This window comes from Arvicola amphibius, chromosome 1 (genome assembly GCF_903992535.2).
Source record: "Arvicola amphibius chromosome 1, mArvAmp1.2, whole genome shotgun sequence".
NCBI classification, from domain to species: Eukaryota; Metazoa; Chordata; class Mammalia; order Rodentia; family Cricetidae; genus Arvicola; species Arvicola amphibius.
This window is the reverse complement of record NC_052047.1, coordinates 28,693,504-28,715,164: the sequence shown is the minus strand read 5'-3', so window position 1 is coordinate 28,715,164 and position 21,661 is coordinate 28,693,504. Positions and strand designations below refer to the sequence as shown.

The window sequence follows — 21,661 nt, the reverse complement described above, 5'->3', positions numbered from 1 at the left end:
TGCAGCACGCTCACAGGCTGCAGGTGCCCGAGTATTTCATGTACACTGTGTTGGAGTCTTGACCCCACTGTCATTAAGAGGGAACCGAGCGAGGCTCAGTAAATCTGCTGGAGGTCACATAGCTATTAAGTGTTCAGTCAGTGTTTGAACTCATGTCTAAGTGGCTTCGGAGGCCACATTTCCTTGTTTGATTTTTCAAAATGTTTTTTATTAGCTTGTGGTGATTATATTTAAAGAGTGGGTTTCACTAGGACTGTTTCATACACATCATAACGCGACCCTCATTTGTTACCTCTCTTGTTCCTCCCCAGTCTTGCTAATCTCCTTCCTCTTCCAAAGTAGCCCACTTCTTTCATGTCTCTGTGTGTATCATTGTCTGTCTGTGTAACTGTATGTCTCTGTGTGTTCCTGTGTATATGTGTGCCTGTGTGTGCGTGTGTGAGACCTAGTGAATTTCATCAAGGGTGTTTACAGGGGCATGGAGGAACCTGGGTACCTAAGCAGTGGCTTTACTAACAAAGAGGCCACATTTTTAAGGATAAATTACAGCTTGTAGTTCACAGACCTTTGTATATGAAATCCTTAGAATCCCATAAATTGAATGCTTCATTCAAATCCATAGTTTTATTACCATCAAATGGCCCCAGGTCGCATTTGTACAAAATTGAACAGGGAAATCCCATGATGTCATTTCCTGAGCATGCCCAAGAGGTCTGACTCCATCAGAGGAAACTTAGTTACTCATGGGTGATATGCAAGGTCATGTGTGGCAACAGCTATATTTTGTCACCCAATGCTGTTAGCCAAAAATGTCAACAACTGGTTTTATTGCTCCCGAGGGCATGCCATACTAACAATAGCAAATATATTGATTGTAGCAAAATGTCATGACTTATTTAGGGTCCCATAGGGTGAACTGTGATGCCTCAGTTTCTCCATTTATAAAACAAGTTGTTGGATCACCTTCAAGATCTCCTGAGGCTCTAAATAGCTACAGTGCTGGACCACAGGTGTCACCAGACTCCACCAGCCTAGGAATGTGCTGAGCTGCGTCCTCTTCTCCTGGGGGGTGGGGGGGGGTGGACAGGAAAGAGGACGTAGGTGCTGTGGTGTCCTGGTGACAAGAAGAGAACTGAATAGGTGGGTAGTGACCCCTAAGGAGGAAGGGAGCAGGTGTGGTCCAGGACCCATTGCTGAGTCAGTAGCTAGGCAAGTGTGGCCTTTGTCTGCTGAGACAGCTCAGGCCTCTCCTGAGACTTCACTTGGGATGGCTGTAACCCTGTCTCAGCTCCAGTGAAGCAGGGAAAGAGGGGCCGTGTCACCAATCCCTCTTCTCTGATCTGTTTACTCATGCTCCCTGGCGACAAAGCTGTGCTCCGAATTAAATCAGACGCTGTCCATTGGGAAATATTCTGTTATTTTGCAAATCACCAAGAAAAGCAGGGCCACATTTCTTTATATGCAGTCTGTTTCAGAGATAATAAAATGGTTTAGGGGTTATATATTCTTGCAAGACTAGCAAAATTCACAACATATGGGCTTCCTCCATATCAGGCATTGTATTAAATACTTCATATTTTATTCAGCGCTCACAACAACCTGTGAGGTAGGTGTTATTACCTTCCTTGTTTTTGTTTATGAGGAAAGCTCAGCAGGGCGGAGTAACTTGCCCCAAAATTGCCCTTTGTAAGGGAGTCAGCCAGCCTGACTCCAGAAGGCCTGGTAGCCCCTCACCAGGGCTTCTTCTTGTGAGGACCACTTATAGCGTAGGGGTGACAAGAGGGTTCCTCCCTGTCGCGAAGTTCCTTTCTCATTGTTTTGGGTAGAATGACTTAGAGAAGGGAGAGGCTCGAGAAGGGAGTCCAGGACCTCAGAAGAGTGTGCGAGACTGAAACAAGAGAAATGGTCTTGAAGGAGCACCAAGCCCGCTTTGCTGAAGGGATGCAAGAGAACAGGAAACCCAGAGCCAGCAGGAAAGTGACAGGCACTGGAGCAGGGTCACTATGGGCTTGAGCGTGACCCAGGGTTCCGGGGACATGTGCATTCCTGAAAGAACCCTAGCCAGCCTTAGCAGTCTGATGGCTTTCTTTGTTAAACACGGTTCAGTCTCAGCATGCCTGGCCCTGCTGGGCCACTCTGGCTGACACAAAGCAGTGTGGGCCATGGAGAGCTCCAGGGGAGAGAGGCCACTGAGAAAGACAGTCCCTGTCCTCTCTACAAAAGGGGACCATGACTAAGAAAAAAGGATGCCTGCTGTTCTGGCTTGAAGTTTTATTTGGCCTGCAAAATCGGGCCATTTCCTGCACGTTCCTTCCAAGACCCACCCCAGATTGTCAGGGAGAAATTGTCCTCTGTTAGCTTTGAGAATGTTGTGTTCTTATGCCAAGGAGTCCAAAGAGCTTATTTCTCAAACAGCAGTCGCCAAAGTGTGCAGAACTTGGGGTGGGGGGAGGAGGGCTGCACTAAAACTCTAGCAACTTCTTTGCCTTTTAAAATGGTTTTGTCCATGTTCCATGTATATATTAATGTAGTAGACATGTGCAAAATTTATAGATACCTATGGTATGACAATACATATAAACTATGTACAGATGATATATATTACTAGTTATATAAATATATATCTATGATGGAGCTATACTTAATTTTGTATAGAAATAACTATACATGACAGGCATATGAATATATACTTTATTGATGTAAGTCAATGATTTAAAAATTGGTAAAATATTATACTGGAGAAAAAGTATTTCCCTTTTTGTGCTCTTTAAGGTCCCTCTAAATGTCTTGTCACCATAAAACAGGACTCAGATAAAATGGTAAATAAATTTACAGGGACTTTAGCATGCAATGCTTTGGGTCTTAATATTTCTTCTACTTGGGTAATAAGTTACAATGTACATTAGTCTAGCATTTGTACTTTGACAAAGTTATGTTCCTCCAAATTCACTTTATCAACACAGCACAAGTGAGAAAAGGGAGGACGGTATCTATGGCAACGAGCTGCAACCAACCCGCCAGAAGGAAAACAACGAAAGGGTAGAGACGATTGGAGCTGATGGTTATTCGCTCTTAAGGAATTAGTTATTGTCTTGTTGTGATGTTAATGTTGTGGTCACATTTCTTAAGAATTTACCCTTTTCTTGGGAGTGGAGGCACATGACCACAATCCAAGAACTCGGGTAGTCGAGGCAGGAGGACCACAAGTCCGAGGCTAGCCTGGGTTATGTAAGTGATATACTTTCTTTCTTTAAAAAAATATTTATTTATTATGTATACAATATTCTGTCTGTGTGTCTGCTTGCAGGCCAGAAGAGGGCATCAGATCTCATTACAGATGGTTGTGAGCCACCATGTGGTTGCTGGGAATTGAACTCAGGACCTCTGGAAGAGCAGGCAATGCTCTTAACCTCTGAGCCATCTCTCCAGCCCGTGATATAGTTAAAAAAAAAATAAACTCAGCAACAAAAAAGGAAAAAAAAATCAAACTAAAGAAAACCACATTTTAGAGATGAACTGCTGAGATACTGACAGATAAAAATGATAATCATGTCCAAGCTTTGATTCCAAACAATTCAAGGGCATAAAGAGGAAAGAAACACGAGCAGAGACTGACAACCGCTAACGACGGGTGTAAGGGACCCAGGCGTTCTTTATTCCCGTCTCCCCTTTCCTTGTCCAAAATTTTCCACTGTAGCGAGTTAGAATGAAGATGAAAGAAATGAACCAAACCTGAACCAATAGGACTATTAAAGAAATCCTAACTTTGCCTGACATAGTCATGCAACTAGAAAGATAAACACGACTGGCCAGCCCTTGAGTGGCGTCTTGAAACTGCTGGGTTTGGATGGAGGAGAGGTTTTTCAAGGAAGAGCATTTGAAACCAGTGAAGACTTAGGAAACAGAATTGTCCCAATGCTGCCAAAAGAGAACTTGTGGGTTATCAAGGAGCAAAAGAAAAAAAAAAAAATAAAAAAAACTAAAAGCCATGGAACAAGGTTGCCATGCTCTGTGACCATCAAAGAATCATCATTCCGTTACCAAGAAGCATTCGGTGAGCCTAGCAGAAAATGGGTCAGGAACACACAGCGTCCTTTTTGTTCCAAACACACAAGCCAAAAAGTTAAGGGGAAATGTGGAGGCATGTACTGAAGGCTGGGTACAGGGTACAGTGGGAGGCCGTGGTTCTACCCTCCACCCTTAACTGAAAGCCTTTGAAGATATTCATGAGCCCAAAGAAGTCCTTGAAATTGATCTTCACACCTTTGCTGGGACAGGACTTCTCCACCTCAGTTCATTTTATCTGCAAACGCTATCTCCTTCCTTTTGGTTCCCATCAAAGCTTGACCTCAGCTGCTCAAAACATACAGCAAGAAAAATCTGGAGACATCCTTTTTTTCTTTCAAGATTATTGAAAAACAAACAAATTCTTTGAGAGTCAGTTTGGACAACATTTGCTGGCAAGTCCCTAGAGCTGAGCCAGTTCATGTGGACTTCAGATGGGTGTGGGGGGGGGGTCGTTAACGTGGTGAGAGTGAGGGAAGAAAGGGTGCTGAAAGTCATCGCTCTTGTCCCTTGTCCCTTCTCTTCCTTGTGGAAGAATCCAAGAGCAGCGATCTACACCGGTGTGGCTCTCTAGTCACACGAAGATCCACAGACGATTCCCCCCTCCCCACTTTCTAGCATCCACAAGCCAACAGCTGAGGTCAATGAGGGAGGAAAAAAACACTGTGGTTACTGTCCTAGGACCTTGACCCAGAAAAGGAAGAGCAAGTATCTAGACCACCTAGAGTGACAGACAAAAGGAAGGCAAGCTGACCTCTCACACCCAAGCCCAGAATGCCCAACTATATTTGACTGAATGCCCCAGCGCGCAATGTCTCTGGTGCAGACAGTCAGTGAGATTCATCAGCGGTGTGCTTGGCAGATTGCTCAGAGAAAGTTCTTCTAGGGAGGTGCTGGGTGTTTAGTCTCCTGGGTCCTAAGATTCTTGGTGGGTGATCTGTGTCCCCGTGCCCTTGGCTTGTGGTCTGGACCCAGTATGCAAGAAGGATACATATAACACTTCCACCCCTCCTGCTGTTCTTGGCAGTTTCTTCAGAAGGCCTTGGCCCTCCGTAGCCCTAAATAATTCAAGTTGCAAATTTAGAATCTCTTATCCTAACTTCTCTAGTACACAGCTCTGATGGAAACAGACTGCATCCATGCAGACAACTATCTCACAGGGACCAGGGACGAGAGTGTGGCTTCTCTCTCCAGGAATGGCTACTATGCATAGTGACTCCACTCACAAATCAAAATTCTTTGTCTAAGTTTGAGAAAGGTGGTACGTCCTGGCTTCCTGAGAAGTCACAGAGCTAAGCCATAGTATTAATTTCATGAACATGGGTTCTTCTAGTGACCACGCTGAGCAGCCCTGTTGAGAACTCCCTACAATGGACAGACAGTAGGCTCTAAATGATGGAGGAGAGTTATCTATGTTTCTTTCATTGGTTAATTAATAAAGAAAACTGCCTTGGCCCTTTAAGAGACAGACAGAACAGAATTGTGGGAACAAGGAAGTAGAGTTGGGGAGACGCTTGAGGCAGTCGCCATAGTGAGTCTCCATGCTGCTCCTCTCCGAGATGGACGCAGGTTAAGATCTCTCCTGGTAAGCCACACCTCGTGGTGCTACCCAGATTACTAAATATGGGTTAAAGGAAGATGTGAGAATTAACCAATAAGAGGCTGAAACTATGGGCCAGGCAGTGTTTTAAAAGAATACAGTTTCCGTGTAATTATTTCGGGTGTAAAGCTAGCCGGCGGCCGGGTGGCTGGACGCAGCCCCCGCCACTTCCACTACATCTAAAAAGCAAAGTCTCAGCTTGTACTGCACACTTGCTTGAAGCCCACTCAGCCTGCCCCTTTGGCATGAGTAGGTCACAAGAGCCACCAAAAATTGGCAGCAAGTCACAGTCCCCAAAGTTGATAGGAACTAGGAACTTCGAAGGTGGAGGAAACACAGTCTTTCAGTTCTCAGTTCGTGTTCTTAAAGGTTTGCTGTGGGCAATGAGATGCACGCTGTACTCCAAACACCACTGCTTTTCCCTGGAGTTTTTTGCTGAACTAAATACTGAGTTTAAATAAAAGAAATGTCACAAACACCACAGTAGGCCACTGAGCAGGTAGCGACTACACCTCAGTTCTTCAAGTACAGAGCTCTGTTCTGGAACTTAGCTGGGATTATTTGTGAGCAAGATCAGAATTAATTTGTTAGCACAGCTTCCCTCAGTCACAAATGGACCAGGATGGGAAGCAACCTTTCAGTTTGACTTATGCCTTCAGGCACAATTCTACTTAAAAACACGCATTCTATAATGGACCTTGGAACTCACCATGGACTTTTGCTTTTTACTTGAGTGACTTCTATTTTAAACATTTCCTACCAGGTTCTTGGAAGCATGTGACTTGGGACAGTCCTGGACTGCATTTTGATTCATTTACTAGCTCCAGTGTCCCAGATAGGTGTCCAGTGGGCAGAACTTGGTGCTAGTGGGTAGGGAACTCAAGGGACACTCTGCATGTGGAAGCACTGGGGACACTGAGCAAGCTTCATCTATGTAGCAGAGTGCGTATGAGAGGGGAGGGAAACTGACAAATCCCCATGGTTCTCTCTCTGAGGTACTGGGGGCCATGGTAGACAGGAGATGAAGTTCTTCAGCTTAAGGACATACACTTACCTCCTGCCACCCCTGCTCAGGGCATTAAACTAGCAGAGAAGTTTCACACATGGTTCAGAATTAAATTGTTAAAGTTTGGGTAATAGCCAGTACTATTTGATATTTGGGAAAGCTCTCTCGACCCCTCAACACTGTGCCTAATTCCTTCCTATACTTCAAGGTCTAGCTCCCTTCCCCCAAAGTTCTCCGGTAACCAGAAGTAGACAAGTTTCACCTCCTCCGTAACTGGAGACTACTAACAAGTTCTCACCAATGAGTTTAGAAATGCTGTCCTAGACACTCGATAACATCTCGCTTTCTGAAGCGCTTCAGAGTGACCTGCATGTGTCCACTCAGATCATCCAAGAGAGACTTTGCCTCTGAGCCCTATACTTGCAGAAGGAAAACTGTTGAACTAAATGAAAGTCCTTCCTTCAACAAGGCTATAGGACTGTAAGTAACTGGAGGGGCTCTTCTGAAACATCTAAAGGAGGCCAAAGGGAGGGCCCCAAAGTAACTCCACTCAACATTGTGTGTGAAGGGGATCTTATTTAGATAACATGCCTTAGGACTGAAATTAAATTAGGCTAAAGGTCTCAAGAGATGATCATGCTGGACTGTTCAACTGGGCCTAAACATGGGACAATACCCTTACGAGAGGAGGAGGTGCTGGGAAGCCACTCTGTGACTTCCTAGCATGTTCAAGGTCCTAGGTTTGATACCCAGCACTGTAGGAAAACGATATGAGGAGGAGGGAAAGAGACATAAACAGAGCTGGAAAGGATACAGAAGAGAAGGTCATATGTAGACAGAGAGAGAAACTGGAGTCACAAAGCCACAGCAAAAGAATGCTTAGAGCCGGTGGACTGAGGAAGGAGTACGTGAAGGATTTCCCCACTATGTCAAAGTGGATGTGCCTTATCCTCTGATTTCAAGTATCTGGACTCCAAAACATTGAAAGAATAGGTATCTAGATACCCAGTTTGTGCACATTTGTTACAGCAGTCGTAGAAAACTAACACAGTGGCTGACAGGGATACAGGTGGGTGGGGTAGGCAGAAAGGATGCTGTAGCCCTGCATTCCAGAGACCCCAACCTCAGGCACCACTGGGAGAGGGCAAGGAGACTGCGCACAATTTCAATGAGGCTACCACTGTATATTTTTCAAGAAAGGCTTTTGCAATGTCATAGTCTCCCCAGGGGCTCCCATAGTTGAAGTTAAAGTCAAACGCTTTTCTCTGAGTTTTCTGATCTCAGGTGCACTAGCATTACATGTCAGTTAAGTAGACCAGACCCTCCCGACACACAGCCTCTTATAGAATGAATGCCTTGCCTTCAAGTGTCTTGTTCTAGTTGTCAACATTTACTACATAGCTACTGTCTGACAAACTGGTTAGTCCGACAAAGGACAAAAGCAACATGGGTTGTTTCCACAATTCCGTGAGTGGAGTCATGACTGAAGTTAGACCAGGTCAGCTTTTCCAACCAGAACTCTATGAACCCCGACTTAGATTCCTTGTTCTCTGTCCTGGCACCAAAAGAACACATCTGTCACACCAGCACTCAGGGCACTGAGACAGGAGAATGAAAGTTTCGGGTTAGCCTAGGACACAGAAAGATCCCATCGCTGAAAGAAAAATCATCCCTGCTGTAGCTTCTTGTCTGGTTAGCAAGGAGGAGTTTTGTAAATACTCCTCCACCAGGCTGAGCAACACATCTCTTGTGACGGGCAGAAACCACCCACTCTAGCCTGCAATCCTTCCAACAAAGGAGCCAGAAACATACTTAAAGTTAGAGGGTCATTTCCTCTTATGAAATAGACACTAGGCGTGTAGAAAAATATATTTATGTTTTAGAAGTATACTGCAAAATATTTGAGGGTGACAACTACATTTACTCAAGACAATTTTAAACATGTGTGCATATATATATGTGTATATATATATCTTTATATGTGTATGTATGTATATATGTATGTATATATTTTTTGAGGCAGGGTCTTGCTATATAGTTACACAGTCTTGGATATCCTGGAGCTTGCTAAAATATTAATCTTGAGATTATGTATGGGAGTATGGGCATCAATGGCATGGTTATTTCCATGTTTAAAAATTATCAAAAGTCAAAATAAAATTTACACTTTTAATGAATAGGTTATCTTTTCTCCTTACTGACACCCCACCTGTCTCCAGACATTGGCTGTGATGGTCTCAATAAAAGGACTAGTAGTCCCCAGAAATCCCCTATGTGAAATGTACATCTCTGCATGCAAGCTCTGATCTTAATTGCTCTCAGTTCTATTTATGGAAAGGGAAAGAAGTCTCATCTATCAAGAAAAGACTGACTGCATACGTGCGCGCCCGTGTGCGCACACACACACACACACACACACACAGTTTTAGCACTGAAGTGGAGGCTGCCTTGCTGGGGAGGCAGCACACCCATTAAGATGTTGTTGGTGTTTTCTGTTAAGTCACAGAGCACTAAGCATGCTGCCTTAACCGCCACAGGGCACTTTATTCAAACACATGCTATATATGCAGAATTACTGCCAGAAACAGAATAGACCAGCTGGGAAAGTGACTCAGAAGCCACCTCCATCCACCCAACACATACACACACACACACACACACACACACACACACACACACACACACAGAGAGAGAGAGAGAGAGAGAGAGAGAGAGAGAGAGAGAGAGAGAGAGAGAGAGAGAGATGCAGGCACTGAGAGGGGACTCACAGTTCCGAGTACAGGAAGTGCAGGTTGCCCACATTGTCAATGTAGTTAGCAGGACTCAGCCAGGGCAGGACCAGAAGCAGGAGCGCCTTCATTTTCTGAGCAGCCTACCGCCTTCCTCCTGACCACCTCAGTCAGCCCAGCGCAGCCCCTTTAAACAAGTCTGTTCATGTCCCCACAGTCAGAAGATGATAGTGCATCTGCCTTAGAGTCTGGAGATTAAGGCATGCTATAAATCATGAGCCAGTAAGAGGATTAGCTCTGGGCATCTCCAATAAGGTGATGGGAGATCGGAGAGACCCACCATGGTTGGCAAGAGGGCTTAGGCTGAAGGCAGCAGGCTGATGCCTGGGAGAGGGATGGGCCCCTCCTGCAGGATTCGGACTGGCTCCTGGGAAGCAGCTGGTACATTTACATCACTGGCGAGGAGCAGCCAGGCTGCGAGTGAAGCCGTGTGAGGAGAGGGCACGGGCATGGCACATTCAACTCCACGTGTGAATGAGCAAATAATCAAAAGCCATCCTGCAGCCTGCTGCAGAGAGACACTCAGAAATTAGCATCTCTGGAGCCAAGCCTGGAGCCTCTCAGCTTCGTGATGCCACCTCAAGGAGGGGCCGAAAGCAGAGCCGCCCTCCTGAGCATGGATTCACATTCAGAACAAGAATTTGCGACACTTTACCCTTCATTCTCCTGACACAGGGGACCACAGGGATGCCGTGCTGGTCGCCAGGAGACCAGGCTCTTTTCTTTGAAAATACTAATGAGCCCCTAATAGACAGCAGTGCTGTGTAAGCAGGGTCTTGGACTGCGGGGAAGAGAGTCACCCTCCTTCCTCCCGGAACTAAGTGCTGGCATTTAGTTGCGGTGTCTGAACCTCAGTTATAAAAATAAAGTTAATATCCATGGTTTCTCATAGGATTTGACTTTATGATTTCTTTCAGCTTAAAGTTGAATAAGAATCAGGTGCCTGAGCTCTGGACAGTCAAGATGCTCCCAAGACTCCATATTCAAGAAGAGTTAGCTCATCTCACCAACTCAAAGTCTAAGTCTTCAGAGAGATGGGTCATAGGGACTGCTCCATTTAGAACTCACAGGCTGCACACCTGTAAGGAAGAGGAGTTCAGGAGTGTCTACAGAGGGACAGGAACTACAATCAGCTGCATAGTGACCGAGAGTTTGACATCAGAGCTAGGCACGGAGACAAGGCAGGGCCAGGAGCATTAATGCACACTGAACTTACATAGCCGAGATCAGACACGTGCAATCCTGATAAAGCCCGACACAGTCATTGCTAATTTTGTTGAGGCCCAAACTTGAATTCCCTGACAGTGAAGGCTGGTATGCAGGAGTGAGTCAGAGCTAATGAACAGCAGTAAAGAGGAAGTTGGGTTTGGTATGAGTGCTGAGGGAACAAGCCTGAAATTTGCATCCTAGCTCTGCCTCACTCTGGGTATCCCAGGTATGTGGCTTACCCTCTCTGAATTTCCGTTTCCTCCTCTGTAAGAAAACATCAGCAATAACAGCATTTAACTCAGAGTGTTGTTATGAAGCCAAAGCAAAATTATGCCTACATCACTGACTAGTTACTAACGATTCTTAGCAATAGTGACTGAGCCTAGCTAGTGGTTTTTTCCCTTCTATATTGAGGAAGATGATAGGCTGTCATCTTTTCCTGAATGTGGTTTTAGCAAGTGCTGGGACAAGCTCTTCTTAGAGGCGCAGACCCTAGAGTATAGACCCTCACTTATGAACAGCGTGTTGTATCTGCCACAGACTTCACAGTGGTGCAAACGGACAGGCAGGGTGCTGACACTTAATATGTATGCTAGGAAAAAATGAACGGCACCCATTCATTTGTCTCCTTGCATTTTCAGGGTGATAAAATGAATGGTTAATTGAATGAGACTGCAGCATAAAATTGAAGGCGTCCGTCCTGTTGCATGTTAAGGAGGCCACTATCCCAGCCACTGCTGGCTGCCTGCCCACCAGGTATCTGTCACGGCAGTAATGCTCTTCAGCCCTCCAGCGGATGGCGGGTCTCGGATCACAATTCAAGTCAATAAGGTATGAACAAAACTCACTGGCAGAGACATTCCAGAAAGTTCTTTAAAGGAAACACTCTCGGCTCCCTTCCTGCCTGAAACTTCTGCGTGATACAGTGGTGAATGGCCATTTTGAGAGCATGGAGTGACAAGCTTGAGGGTGGACACTAAACTAAAAAACAGAAGGAAGTCTGGGTTCCTGATGGCATCAGCGTGACGTCATCTCAGTCCTAGTCTTGCTACCTGAGACTTTGTGTTCCATGAGAAAAAATACAACTTCCAGGCCCTTAATCCTATACCACTTAACGTTCTCTTGCCTGCCAGATGTAATCCTAATTAGTATAATTCCCTTGGGTCTAAAAGCCCTCAACTTGGAATAACCATGCATTGTTCCTCTGCTTCCTTGATAGTAAACAGCCCTAACCCTAAGCCTTGCCCTGGGGTTTTGCCGGCTGTCCTCTCTTTCCCAGGAAGGCCACCTCAGCTATCCACCACCATTTCTCAGTTTCTTATTGCTTTTCTCTTTGCTAAACAGAGTGAGGTGAGGGCCAAATTGGATTCAGGATTAGAAAGTCACCATAAGGCCTGGCAGGGTGGTGTTGAACTTGAATCCTAGACCCAGAGAAGCAGAGGCAGGTAGATCTCTGTGAGTTCAAGGCCAGCCTGGCCTAGATAAGCAAGTTCCAGAACAGCCAGAGTTACAAGGTTAGATCCTGCCTCAAAAGAGTAAAACCCAATCAAAATCAAATCAAGTCTAGTCACTGTAGGAATGTGTGCCAGTGTGTATGTCCAACCAACCTGAAGTGACCAGTTAAAAAAAGCAAGGACGACTAGTATATGTTTACAGGTTCCTAGTGATGCCCAGGGTTCCTTCTCCCTACAGTGAAATCCTGCTTAGACTGTGGACAACCAGCTAAGCCTGGATTGTACTGAAAGCAACAGAAAAGGGTCTCTGACAGAAGTCAAGGTCAACAGAGGGCCCAGGGCAGAGCCTTGAAGAAGGTGCGCCTAGGACATTGGGACACTGGCCACACTTAACCAAGATACTCCTGCCTGAGAACCTGCAGTCAGGCGGGGCTGGAGCCAGTTCAATCACGTTTTCATTCCAGCTTCTTTCAAAACACTGAACAATGCTCTCTTTTTCCTTGCCAGTAGGTCCTTTGGGAAGGCCAGTTCTAACCTACCACTTTTAAAGAGTAAGAGAAGCCGGGCTGGAGAAACGACTCATCTACTATAAGCTAAGGCTCACAGCCAAAATATAAAGAGAATAAGAGACACAGAAGGTAGAGTAATTGCCTAGGAAGCAACTCAGTGTTGGTATTTTCTGCTTCTCTCCTTCATCCTCCTGAGATTATTTCCTCAGAAGCAGAAATTGGCCTCTTTCACTAGGACTTAGGTCATTATAGCCCTTTATAAATGTCATTCATGCAGAAGAGGTTGTCACACAGTGAAGATGAGGTGTTGACTTGCTCAGAAGCTGGGGGTACAAGCTGGTGTCTACTCACACAATGACAGGCGATGAGGAGGGAGACTTCCCAGCCAGGCCCTTTGTAGCAGTCCCATGACGCCTCTTAGCATTTTACTTTGATTGGGAAGGCTGCCATCCAACTCAACCAGCCTGGTCCCCCTACCAGACTCTCTGAGCACATACATGTGACCTAATCTAAAAGCATACAAGAGGGCAGAAGTCAACAGCACCCGTCAGATCTCACACAGTGGGTCCCTGGCTCCCAACACCCCCAGAGTACTCTAATCTGAGGCAAGCGTCAGTGATGGGCCACTAGCTCGGAGCCACAGTCCATCCTGCATGTTTTCCCAAAGCTTCCTCCAGGCTCAGGCTCTGAAGGTCACTATATGTACATGGCTAGAATCCCAGAGATCACAGTATCTGTTAACAGATACGATGCAGCTGTACCCAAGATGCACGGCTACCATCTGTTAAAGATGTGAAATTCAGTGAAACAGAAGGACTGAGTCCATGAGCTATACTCTCTGATATATCAGTTTGCAACAGATCTTGTACAAGGTAGATTTAAGAGTTTGCAACACCAAAACTTTGGTATGAGAACTACATGTTAAATACCTTCATTAGTCCACGCCACAATGCATCAATATTTAAGGCATGAAGTGTACACCATAAATGTGTTCTTGGAGACAAGGTATCAGGTAGCCCAAGCTAGCCTTGAATTCCCTATATTGTTAAGGAGAACCTTGAACTCCTAATCCTCCTGTCTCTGCCCCTCAGTTTCTGGGACAACAGGTATACACCACTACCCTTGGTTTACGTGGTGCTGGGGATCAAACCCATGGCTTTGTGCATGGTAGTTAAGTACTCTACCAACTGAGTTACGTCCCCAGCTCAGTCATTTTTTTCAAGTTAAAAATATATATATATATTTTCAAGATATATATATATGTATATATATATATATATACATATATATATATATATATAGTAACAGCACAGAATGGTCAAAAATGCTAAATTGTAGCCAGGCAGTGGTGATGCATGCCTTTTATCCCAGCACTCGGGAGGGAAGCAGGAGGATCTGAGTTTGAGGTCAGCCTGGGCTACAGAGTGAGTTCCTGGACTGCCAGGGGTATACAGAGAAACCCTGTCTTGAAAAATCAAAAAAATAAATTAAAAAAAAAACAATCAAAACTAAATTGTAGCAGGTGGAGGTGTATGCCTGCGATCCCTCCATCAGGAGATGGAGGCAGGAGGATCAAGAATTCAAAGTCATCCTCAGCTACATATAGAGGTCCAGGCCAGTTTATTCCTTCTGAGGCCTTATCTCAAAATAATGAGATCAAAAGAACAAAATGTCTTCACAAAAGCTCTCCCCAGCAAATATCCACAGGACAATGTTCCCCACCGTCAGTCACAACACTTGAGGCCTCATGCAAAGAGACCCTGATCTCCTGGTCGCCTGAATCTTCCCAGTTTAATAGCTACCTGAAGAAAAAGTTATTGGGTCCTCTTAATGTCCCTTCTAAGGGGAGAAAAAGGTGGTTTACTGACCAGTAATGGCGAAGTCCTTGAAGGGTCAGAAGGCAAGTCTAAGGTTAGCTCCAAATTCTTAGTCTTTGCCAGCAGACGCTAGGGCTGACAATGGAGGGCATCCATGTATATATTAAGCTTCTGATGACTAATGTGTATTTTGGGAAAGGCTGGTGTCAACCTACTTAGGCAGTACTGGTGTCAGGGAGGAGGTGCAAGGACAGCTGTTGAGGCCCATACTTCCTTGAGGTGGGGGTTTCCTCCCCAGAGAGCCGCAGCCTGAAGAGGTGACTGGATTTCTGTCAGTCTGGGGTTCCTCCCTCACAGTTCTTTCCCAAGTGCAAATTATTACCAATTCGGATTGCCAACACTTTCCCTCAGCTTCCTTGAGATGTTCTGGTCACGGGGCAGCGTGGGCGGGAGATGAATGAAAGTTCTGTTGGGGCAGCTAAGTACGGATTCTTGTCCCTGTAGCCCCCCAGGTTGCCACAGCCTGCTCCAGTGATGCTATCCCTCCATCACTGCTTGGCCAATCCCCAGGAAGGAAGCATCTAAAAGCTGAAAAGGGCAAGGTGTGGGAGCCTCCCCTATAGCCCAAAGGAATTCAGTTGAGAAACCCCATGGTGTTGGCTACGTGATTTCTAACCCTCAAGAGAACTCCGAGATAACAAATGTGGGTTGTGTAGAGTCAGAAAGCTTGTTATCACTGTAAGCGTAGCAACAGGGAACTAATACATCCCAAGGACAAGAAAAGATGGCAATAGGGCAGGAACAGGGCGTTGGTACATGTGCAGAGGAATTTCCACCCGGACCCTTTCTCTTTAGGTCTCCTGTATATCCTACCCAGTGTGTCCTCTGGTCTTGGCACAGTTAGACCAGAATCTGCCTTACCTTTGACCTTGGGTTTACTTTCCTCTCCACAATGCCTCTGACACCTGGCCAAAATTATCAGCAAAGGCCACCAATAGGATCCCCACTGTCTCCTTTGGCCACGCCTTCTTTTGGGAAACTATGGAGGTGGGTCTCCATGTCTGAAACTATAGTTTACTACATTAGAAACATCTGCTTGGGCATCTTGAGTCCACTGGCATAATTAGCATGGTAAGCATGTGTTAAGAATATAAGGGCTCAGGCCCTTGTATGCTAAAAACGTTCATGGTAGAGAATCTACTTATGTCTCATAAGACAAAGCTGCAGATTCATGACCTAAGGTGTGTGACCTTTAAAAGAATTACATGCACCTGCCTCTTGCCCTGACTATGACAGGAACCAAGATAAATACAAGCCTGCAAATTTCCTCTTACAGAATAATTGTGGTATTATTGTTCACCCTTGATTAAACACCTTAAGTGTGCTGAGAAGAGTTCCTCATGGGGAACAGGCCCAGAGCCACCAATGAGGCCACCCACACAGGAATGTCCAGGAGCCCAACAGTGGAAAGGGACAAACTGAGAAGCAGGTGGGGGAACAGGGGATGTCAGTCAGCAGCAGCGAGAAAAGCACATCTCATTTCTGCCATCATTGTGTGTACCTCGGCCAAAAGAGAAGAAATAGAAACAGTCACTCAGAGGGTGTTCTGGGTAATTTTATGTCAGCTTGACACAAGCTACAGTCATCTGGGGAGAGAACCTCAGTTGGGAAAATGCCTCCATCAGATGGCCAAGTAAGCAAGTCTGTGGGACATTTTCTGGATTAATGACTAATGCAGGAGGGCCCAGCCTACTGTGGGTGGTGTCACCTTGTTCCTGAATGCCCAAGAAAGAAAACTGAGCAAGCCAGGGAATATGCCAGTAAACGGTGTTCCTCCATGGCCTCTGCTTCAGTTCTTGCCTCGAATTTCTGCCTTGGCTCTCTTTAGTGATGGGCAGTGATTGGGATGTGTCAATCAAATAAACTGTTTTCTTCCTGAGTTGCTTTTGGTCGTGGTATTTATCACAGAAGTAGAAAAAAAAAATTAGAATGAAGGGCAATAGCATTCTGAATTTCTCATTTAAGGACTTCATTTGTTAATTTGAAATTTGTCATTGTAAAATCCAATGCTATGTATGATTAACATAAGGCAATAAAATTAAAATTAAAAATAAGTAAATGAATAAATGTAGATCCTACATGAATTAAAGAGATGACTTGCTTACAGATGTATTTTTTGGGGCTCAGTTTCAGAAGTTTCTGTCCATCCTGGTGAGAAAGGCAGCCAGGAAAAAAAGAGGTATGCCCTCAAAGGTATGCCCTCACTTGGTAAGCTATCTCTTCCAGTTAAGTCCCATCTCATGAAGCTTCTGCCATGTCCCCAGATAGCACCATCTAGCCAAGAACCAAGCATTTGAAAACATGATCCAGTGGTGATAACTGATGTCCAAACCCTAACATTCACACCACCATTTTTGAAAACCATAAATACATAAGGGCACGCACACAGCACAAGCTGACTTAGTGATATTTGCTCACTCTTGTTCACAGCCATCAACACCTGGACCGTGTCTTATTGTCAGACACAAAGAGAGAAAAGGGGCATTCTGTAGAGTGCCAGGGGCGCCAGGGCAATGGGAGTGCCAGGCACTAAGGAGAAAGGAGAAGGGTGGGTCCCTACCTTGTCTGGAAATGATGCTGGAGATCGCAGCGCTGCAGCACCTCGGTGCAGTGCTCTGGAAACGGGCAGGTGACCAGCAGCTTGTTAAGAAGCTTGTTGACCAGGATGCTGGACTTCTTGCAGTGCTGCAGAACCACAGGCTTGCGATCCACAGGGCAAAAGTCTTTCTCCACCAGGAAGTTGGTGAGACACAGGGTACAGTAGGTGTGTCCGCACGGCGTGTCCAGAGGGTCCAGCAATGCTTGCAGGCAGATGTGGCAGACGAGGTCATCGTCAACGTCTTCCGTGTAGGTGTAGCAGTGGTTTTCCTCGGGAGAGTGGTGCTGGCCACACACAATGCACGGGAGTTCAGGGCTGGGATCGGGGTCATCAGCTAGGTCTGGTTGGTTCATGGCTGAGCAAGGACCAGGAAAGTAGTGTTTCCTCAGGAGCAGGTCAAGAGAGTCTAAAAGCCACCCAAGAGAGAAACCTACAAGAGAAGAAGGCAGTTTGTGTTCATAGCACAGCCTGAGAGGACCAGGGCTTGTGTGAGCAGGATGGGCAGTGCTAAGCGGGAACTCAGAAGGCCAGGCCTGAGAGCTACTCTAAAATGCTTGGGCAATTCTCTTTGCCTCACTGTACCTCCATTTCATTTTGCAGGGATAATGCAGACCTACAAGACCCTCATGTTGAGAGATTAATAACACTTGGGTCCTGTCTGCTGGTGAAATGTGTAAATCACAAGAAATATAATTTGCTAATAAAATCAAATAGACCTCTTATCAGATTCTTTGTCAGACCAGAGCAATAAATATTAAAGAACAAACAAAGACTGAAGACTCTCTGCCATCTTTCTTCAAAGTTCAGACGTAGCAGAACACCAGAACCTTCAATAAGTCAGCTAAGCTGTTGCACTTCCTGCATGTTCACGATGGTTATGACCTGGATTGTTTTCTGTCTTCATTACCATTCTCAATTGTGAGTTGTCACTAGTTAAGTGGCCTCTGAGTTCAACCTACCATTCCTGTGTGAGGATGCCTTCAGCCAGGAAAGGGTTAACAATAGCCTATCTTGTAGAGCTGCTGTGGGGATTACAGAAGATCAGTAAAGATCTTGGATTTTTACCAGGCATACGCGGGAGTACGAATTAACAACTAGTGGGTTTCTCAGGTGGCTCGGACTTTGTCTTTAGCTCTAGTGGCCTAGAAACTGAAGCTTCAGTTCTTACAAGGGAGTCTTCCTGCTTTGTCATAACAGAAGCCTTTGATCCAATCCTACATTAAAATATTTTCCCAGAAGAACACCATGGCAATATGTCCTTTCCTTTGACACAGAAAGGGGCCTCGAAGAATGGTTTGTTTTTGATGTTTGGTTTTACAATTTGGATATTTCTTAGACAATCAATAAATACTTTGAATTACCAACTCTAGACCAGGCTGTGAGTTGAGGGAGAGACCTCAAAAACACATGTGAAGAAGGCAATTTTGGGGAGTCCCCAGTCCAGAGAAGAGGAGGAGGTGGGCACTCATAGAACATGGCAGAGACCAGGTAACCATTGCCAGCCAGGACTCTGCCACTGTTTATGCCAAGGGAACATCTGGCTTCCGCTCACCTCCAACACAACCCTTCAGAAACAAGCAGACTTGCAGCTTTCAGAGGGCCGTGAAGACATGTGACCTAGACGGGGGTGGGGGGGGGGGGGCAGGCTCTGGAAGGAGCATGGCGGTCACGCACTGCGCTGCGCTGTTCTTCTTTCCCAAACATTGATTTTGTTTGTCCAAACACAGCCTTATCTCGGAAAGAAAATACATGCCTTCTAACTTTCTCCAAGTCAGCTTTGGTGTTTACATTTCCGAACTCTTCTCGGATGCCTGAACGAACAGTCGGGACAAAGGGCTCAAGTGAAATGCCTGTATTGCCAGAGCCCTCGGGAAGCACAGCAGTTTACTTCTCCTCTCACCGAGACCACAGAAGGCAAAAGGGAGCGGGTTCAGGAGGGGGCGAGTTCCTTCAGAGCGCAAGGAGGCATACATAGCTGCTGTTTCTTCCCGAGGTGCTAAGTGAAGACGCTGAAAGTTCATAGGAAATGCTTGCAGGGAGACCAGAAACAATTAAAAAGAAATCTGAGAATGAAAATGGGCCACCCGAAAGGTTTTGAAGGGAGAGAGGTTCTTACTGTAGAGAGAGGGGTTCCAAAGGGTAAACTGAGGCTCTAATCTTTGGAGATTCTCCTAGAGTTCTGTCATACACTCCAGCTTGCTCCGGTCCTATCCTTTCTCGTTCTGCTGTACGAGACAGACTAACAGGAGATCAGGCTCCACCGTGGGTACCATTGAAAAATCATTTTCTCATTGGCACACGGTCCTCCTTCACGGACATGGTAGTGTAGACCTGATGAGGGGTTTGGAAAGCGTGTTCTGGGAGGAGTCATGTGCCTCACTCAGGATCTTCCAGGGACTGAAGGTGGGAGAAGACCAGAAGAGAGCCTGGCTTATTTGCTGTGATCCAGGTAAATGCCTCCCAAAAGTTCATATGGTACAGGCTTGGTCTCCATGGTGCTGCTGCTGGGAGGTGAGGGTGTGGAGCCTTGAGAGGCGGGGCATAGGGCAGGTCATATGGCCATTGCGATGTGCCTTTAACATTATAAAATATTACACATACGGAAGTTTTAAGTATATAATGTACTTTGAACACAGTCCACAGACATCCCCACTGCTCGCTGTCTTTAGACTTCCTTCCCTCCCATGAGTCCCCTTGTGCCCAGTTCTCTATGTCGACTTGCTCACGGTGTCTGCACAGCAGCAGCAAAGGAAGGATGCTGACTGAGGCCTTTCATTATCATAACGTGAAGCTGATTAATGCGTGACCTCTGCCCTCCCTTGCCTGGATTGCGCTGGCACATCACATTCTTTATAAGCGCTAAGAATCCTGCATCAGAAACCAAACAAAAAGACCCTGTAGGTCAGTAGACTAGAGAAAACCCCATTTACAAATAGAGTCCTAAGATTCTGCGTTAACAGGAAATGGTGTGTGTGTGTGTGTGTGTGTGTGTGTGTGTATGTGACAGAGTCTCACTATATATGAGAACAGGGTGCTTTCAAACTCAGAGACTGCCTGCCTTTGCCTCCTGAGTGCTGGGATTAAAGCTATGTACCACCGTGCCTATCCGGATGGATGTTTTTATAACTTTTCTTCTTTATTTACTGAGAATGTCCCACGTGCTAGGCCTACTGTGCTGAGGACATTATTAGATTATGTTATTTTTATCCTCACAACACCTCATGACATCTTTTAATTAAACAGACCAGGAAACTGGAGTACGGCACCTAAGTGACTGGCCAGTCAGCCACACCTGAGAGGCAGGACTACCAGTCTCTACCTTTGCTCTAACTTTCCACCCCTTTGTTCCACGGCGTCTTTCTCCATGGTAAAACAGCCAGGACTCCAATACTGTAAGCACTTCAATATAAAAGACCTAGGAAAATCAGAAGAATTTAAATCTCTTTATGTCTCATGACAAGTAGAGCTGCCAAAGCTCTGAGGAGACAGCGTCGGAGTGTCCTGGGGACAGAATTAGCCCAAGAAGGTTAGCAAGCCTCTCAGGCCTCAGCTCAAACTCCAATGCTTCCCTGTTCTTCACCTCCCCTGCTTCCTCCCTCCCCTCCCTTACCTCCAACCTCTCTCCCCTTTCTCGCAACCCCACCCTCTTCTCCTTCCCCCTCAGAGTAATGAATCCACTGGCTCTTGGCCAGATGGTAAACCAATTTCTTAATGTAATGTTAATGTAAACACCACTTACATATATTTTTGTGAATTTATTTTAGACTAAATAAAGTCCACATAAATAAAAATGGGGCCGGGAGAGGGTTGGCTGAACAAGCCGTTTGGGCTCTACAGCAAAGGACCAGGTGGACTTTGGAAGATAAGATTACTTCAATTTACCTGGAAGTTCTTTTCTTATTCTATCTTTTGAGCATTTACTATATCCTGCTTTTAGATGTGCGTGCGCCTGGCTGCCGAAGTGAGAAGACAGGATCAAGAAGCATTTCTCCTAACAGATAAATGCTTTTCTCTCCTAAAAAGTAAGGTTCAGGGCCCAGGCGGGTAGAGAGTATTTGTTTATATAAGCTCAGTACGGTAGGTAAGTCAGTCCTTCTGGTCCTGCTGGGGTGGGGAGATGTGGGATGTGGCTTTCCTTCACACTTCAGAATGAGAAAGAAAACACAAAGCATAAGGCATACTTTCTTGGTCTCCCCCCTTCTCTTTTCATTTGGAGCAGGACAGAAGAATTCACAACTTTCAGATGTCTGGGATCTACCGGGAAGAAGAGTCTCAACGAGGGACTGATCATCTACTTTGGGTCATTTTTGGAACTCTTCTGTGGGGGATTTTCTTAATAGATATGGAAAAACCCAGGCCCCCGCGGATGACACCACTCCCTAGGCAAGGGAGTCCTGGACTGTATAAGGGTAGAAAAACCTAGCAGAGTGTAAGCAAGCCAGCAAACAAGCATGCATTCATTTTTCTCTGGTCTCGAATGTGGATGTGATGGGACTGTTTCTCTCAAGTCACTACCATGGTGACTTCTCTTGAATAATGGACCATATAACTTG

The 21,661-nt window shown here is 45.7% G+C and overlaps 1 protein-coding gene across 1 annotated transcript in view; it reads right to left on the bottom strand.

Annotated features, from left to right (window-relative positions):
- Lnx1 (ligand of numb-protein X 1) overlaps positions 1-21,661 on the bottom strand; it is a 111,218-nt gene that overhangs the window by 76,155 nt on the left and 13,402 nt on the right. The window contains exon 2 of the mRNA XM_038319288.1: positions 17,070-17,538. Coding sequence (XP_038175216.1) covers positions 17,070-17,461 — 392 coding nt within the window. The 5' untranslated portion in view covers positions 17,462-17,538. The remainder of the gene's footprint in view (positions 1-17,069; positions 17,539-21,661) is intronic.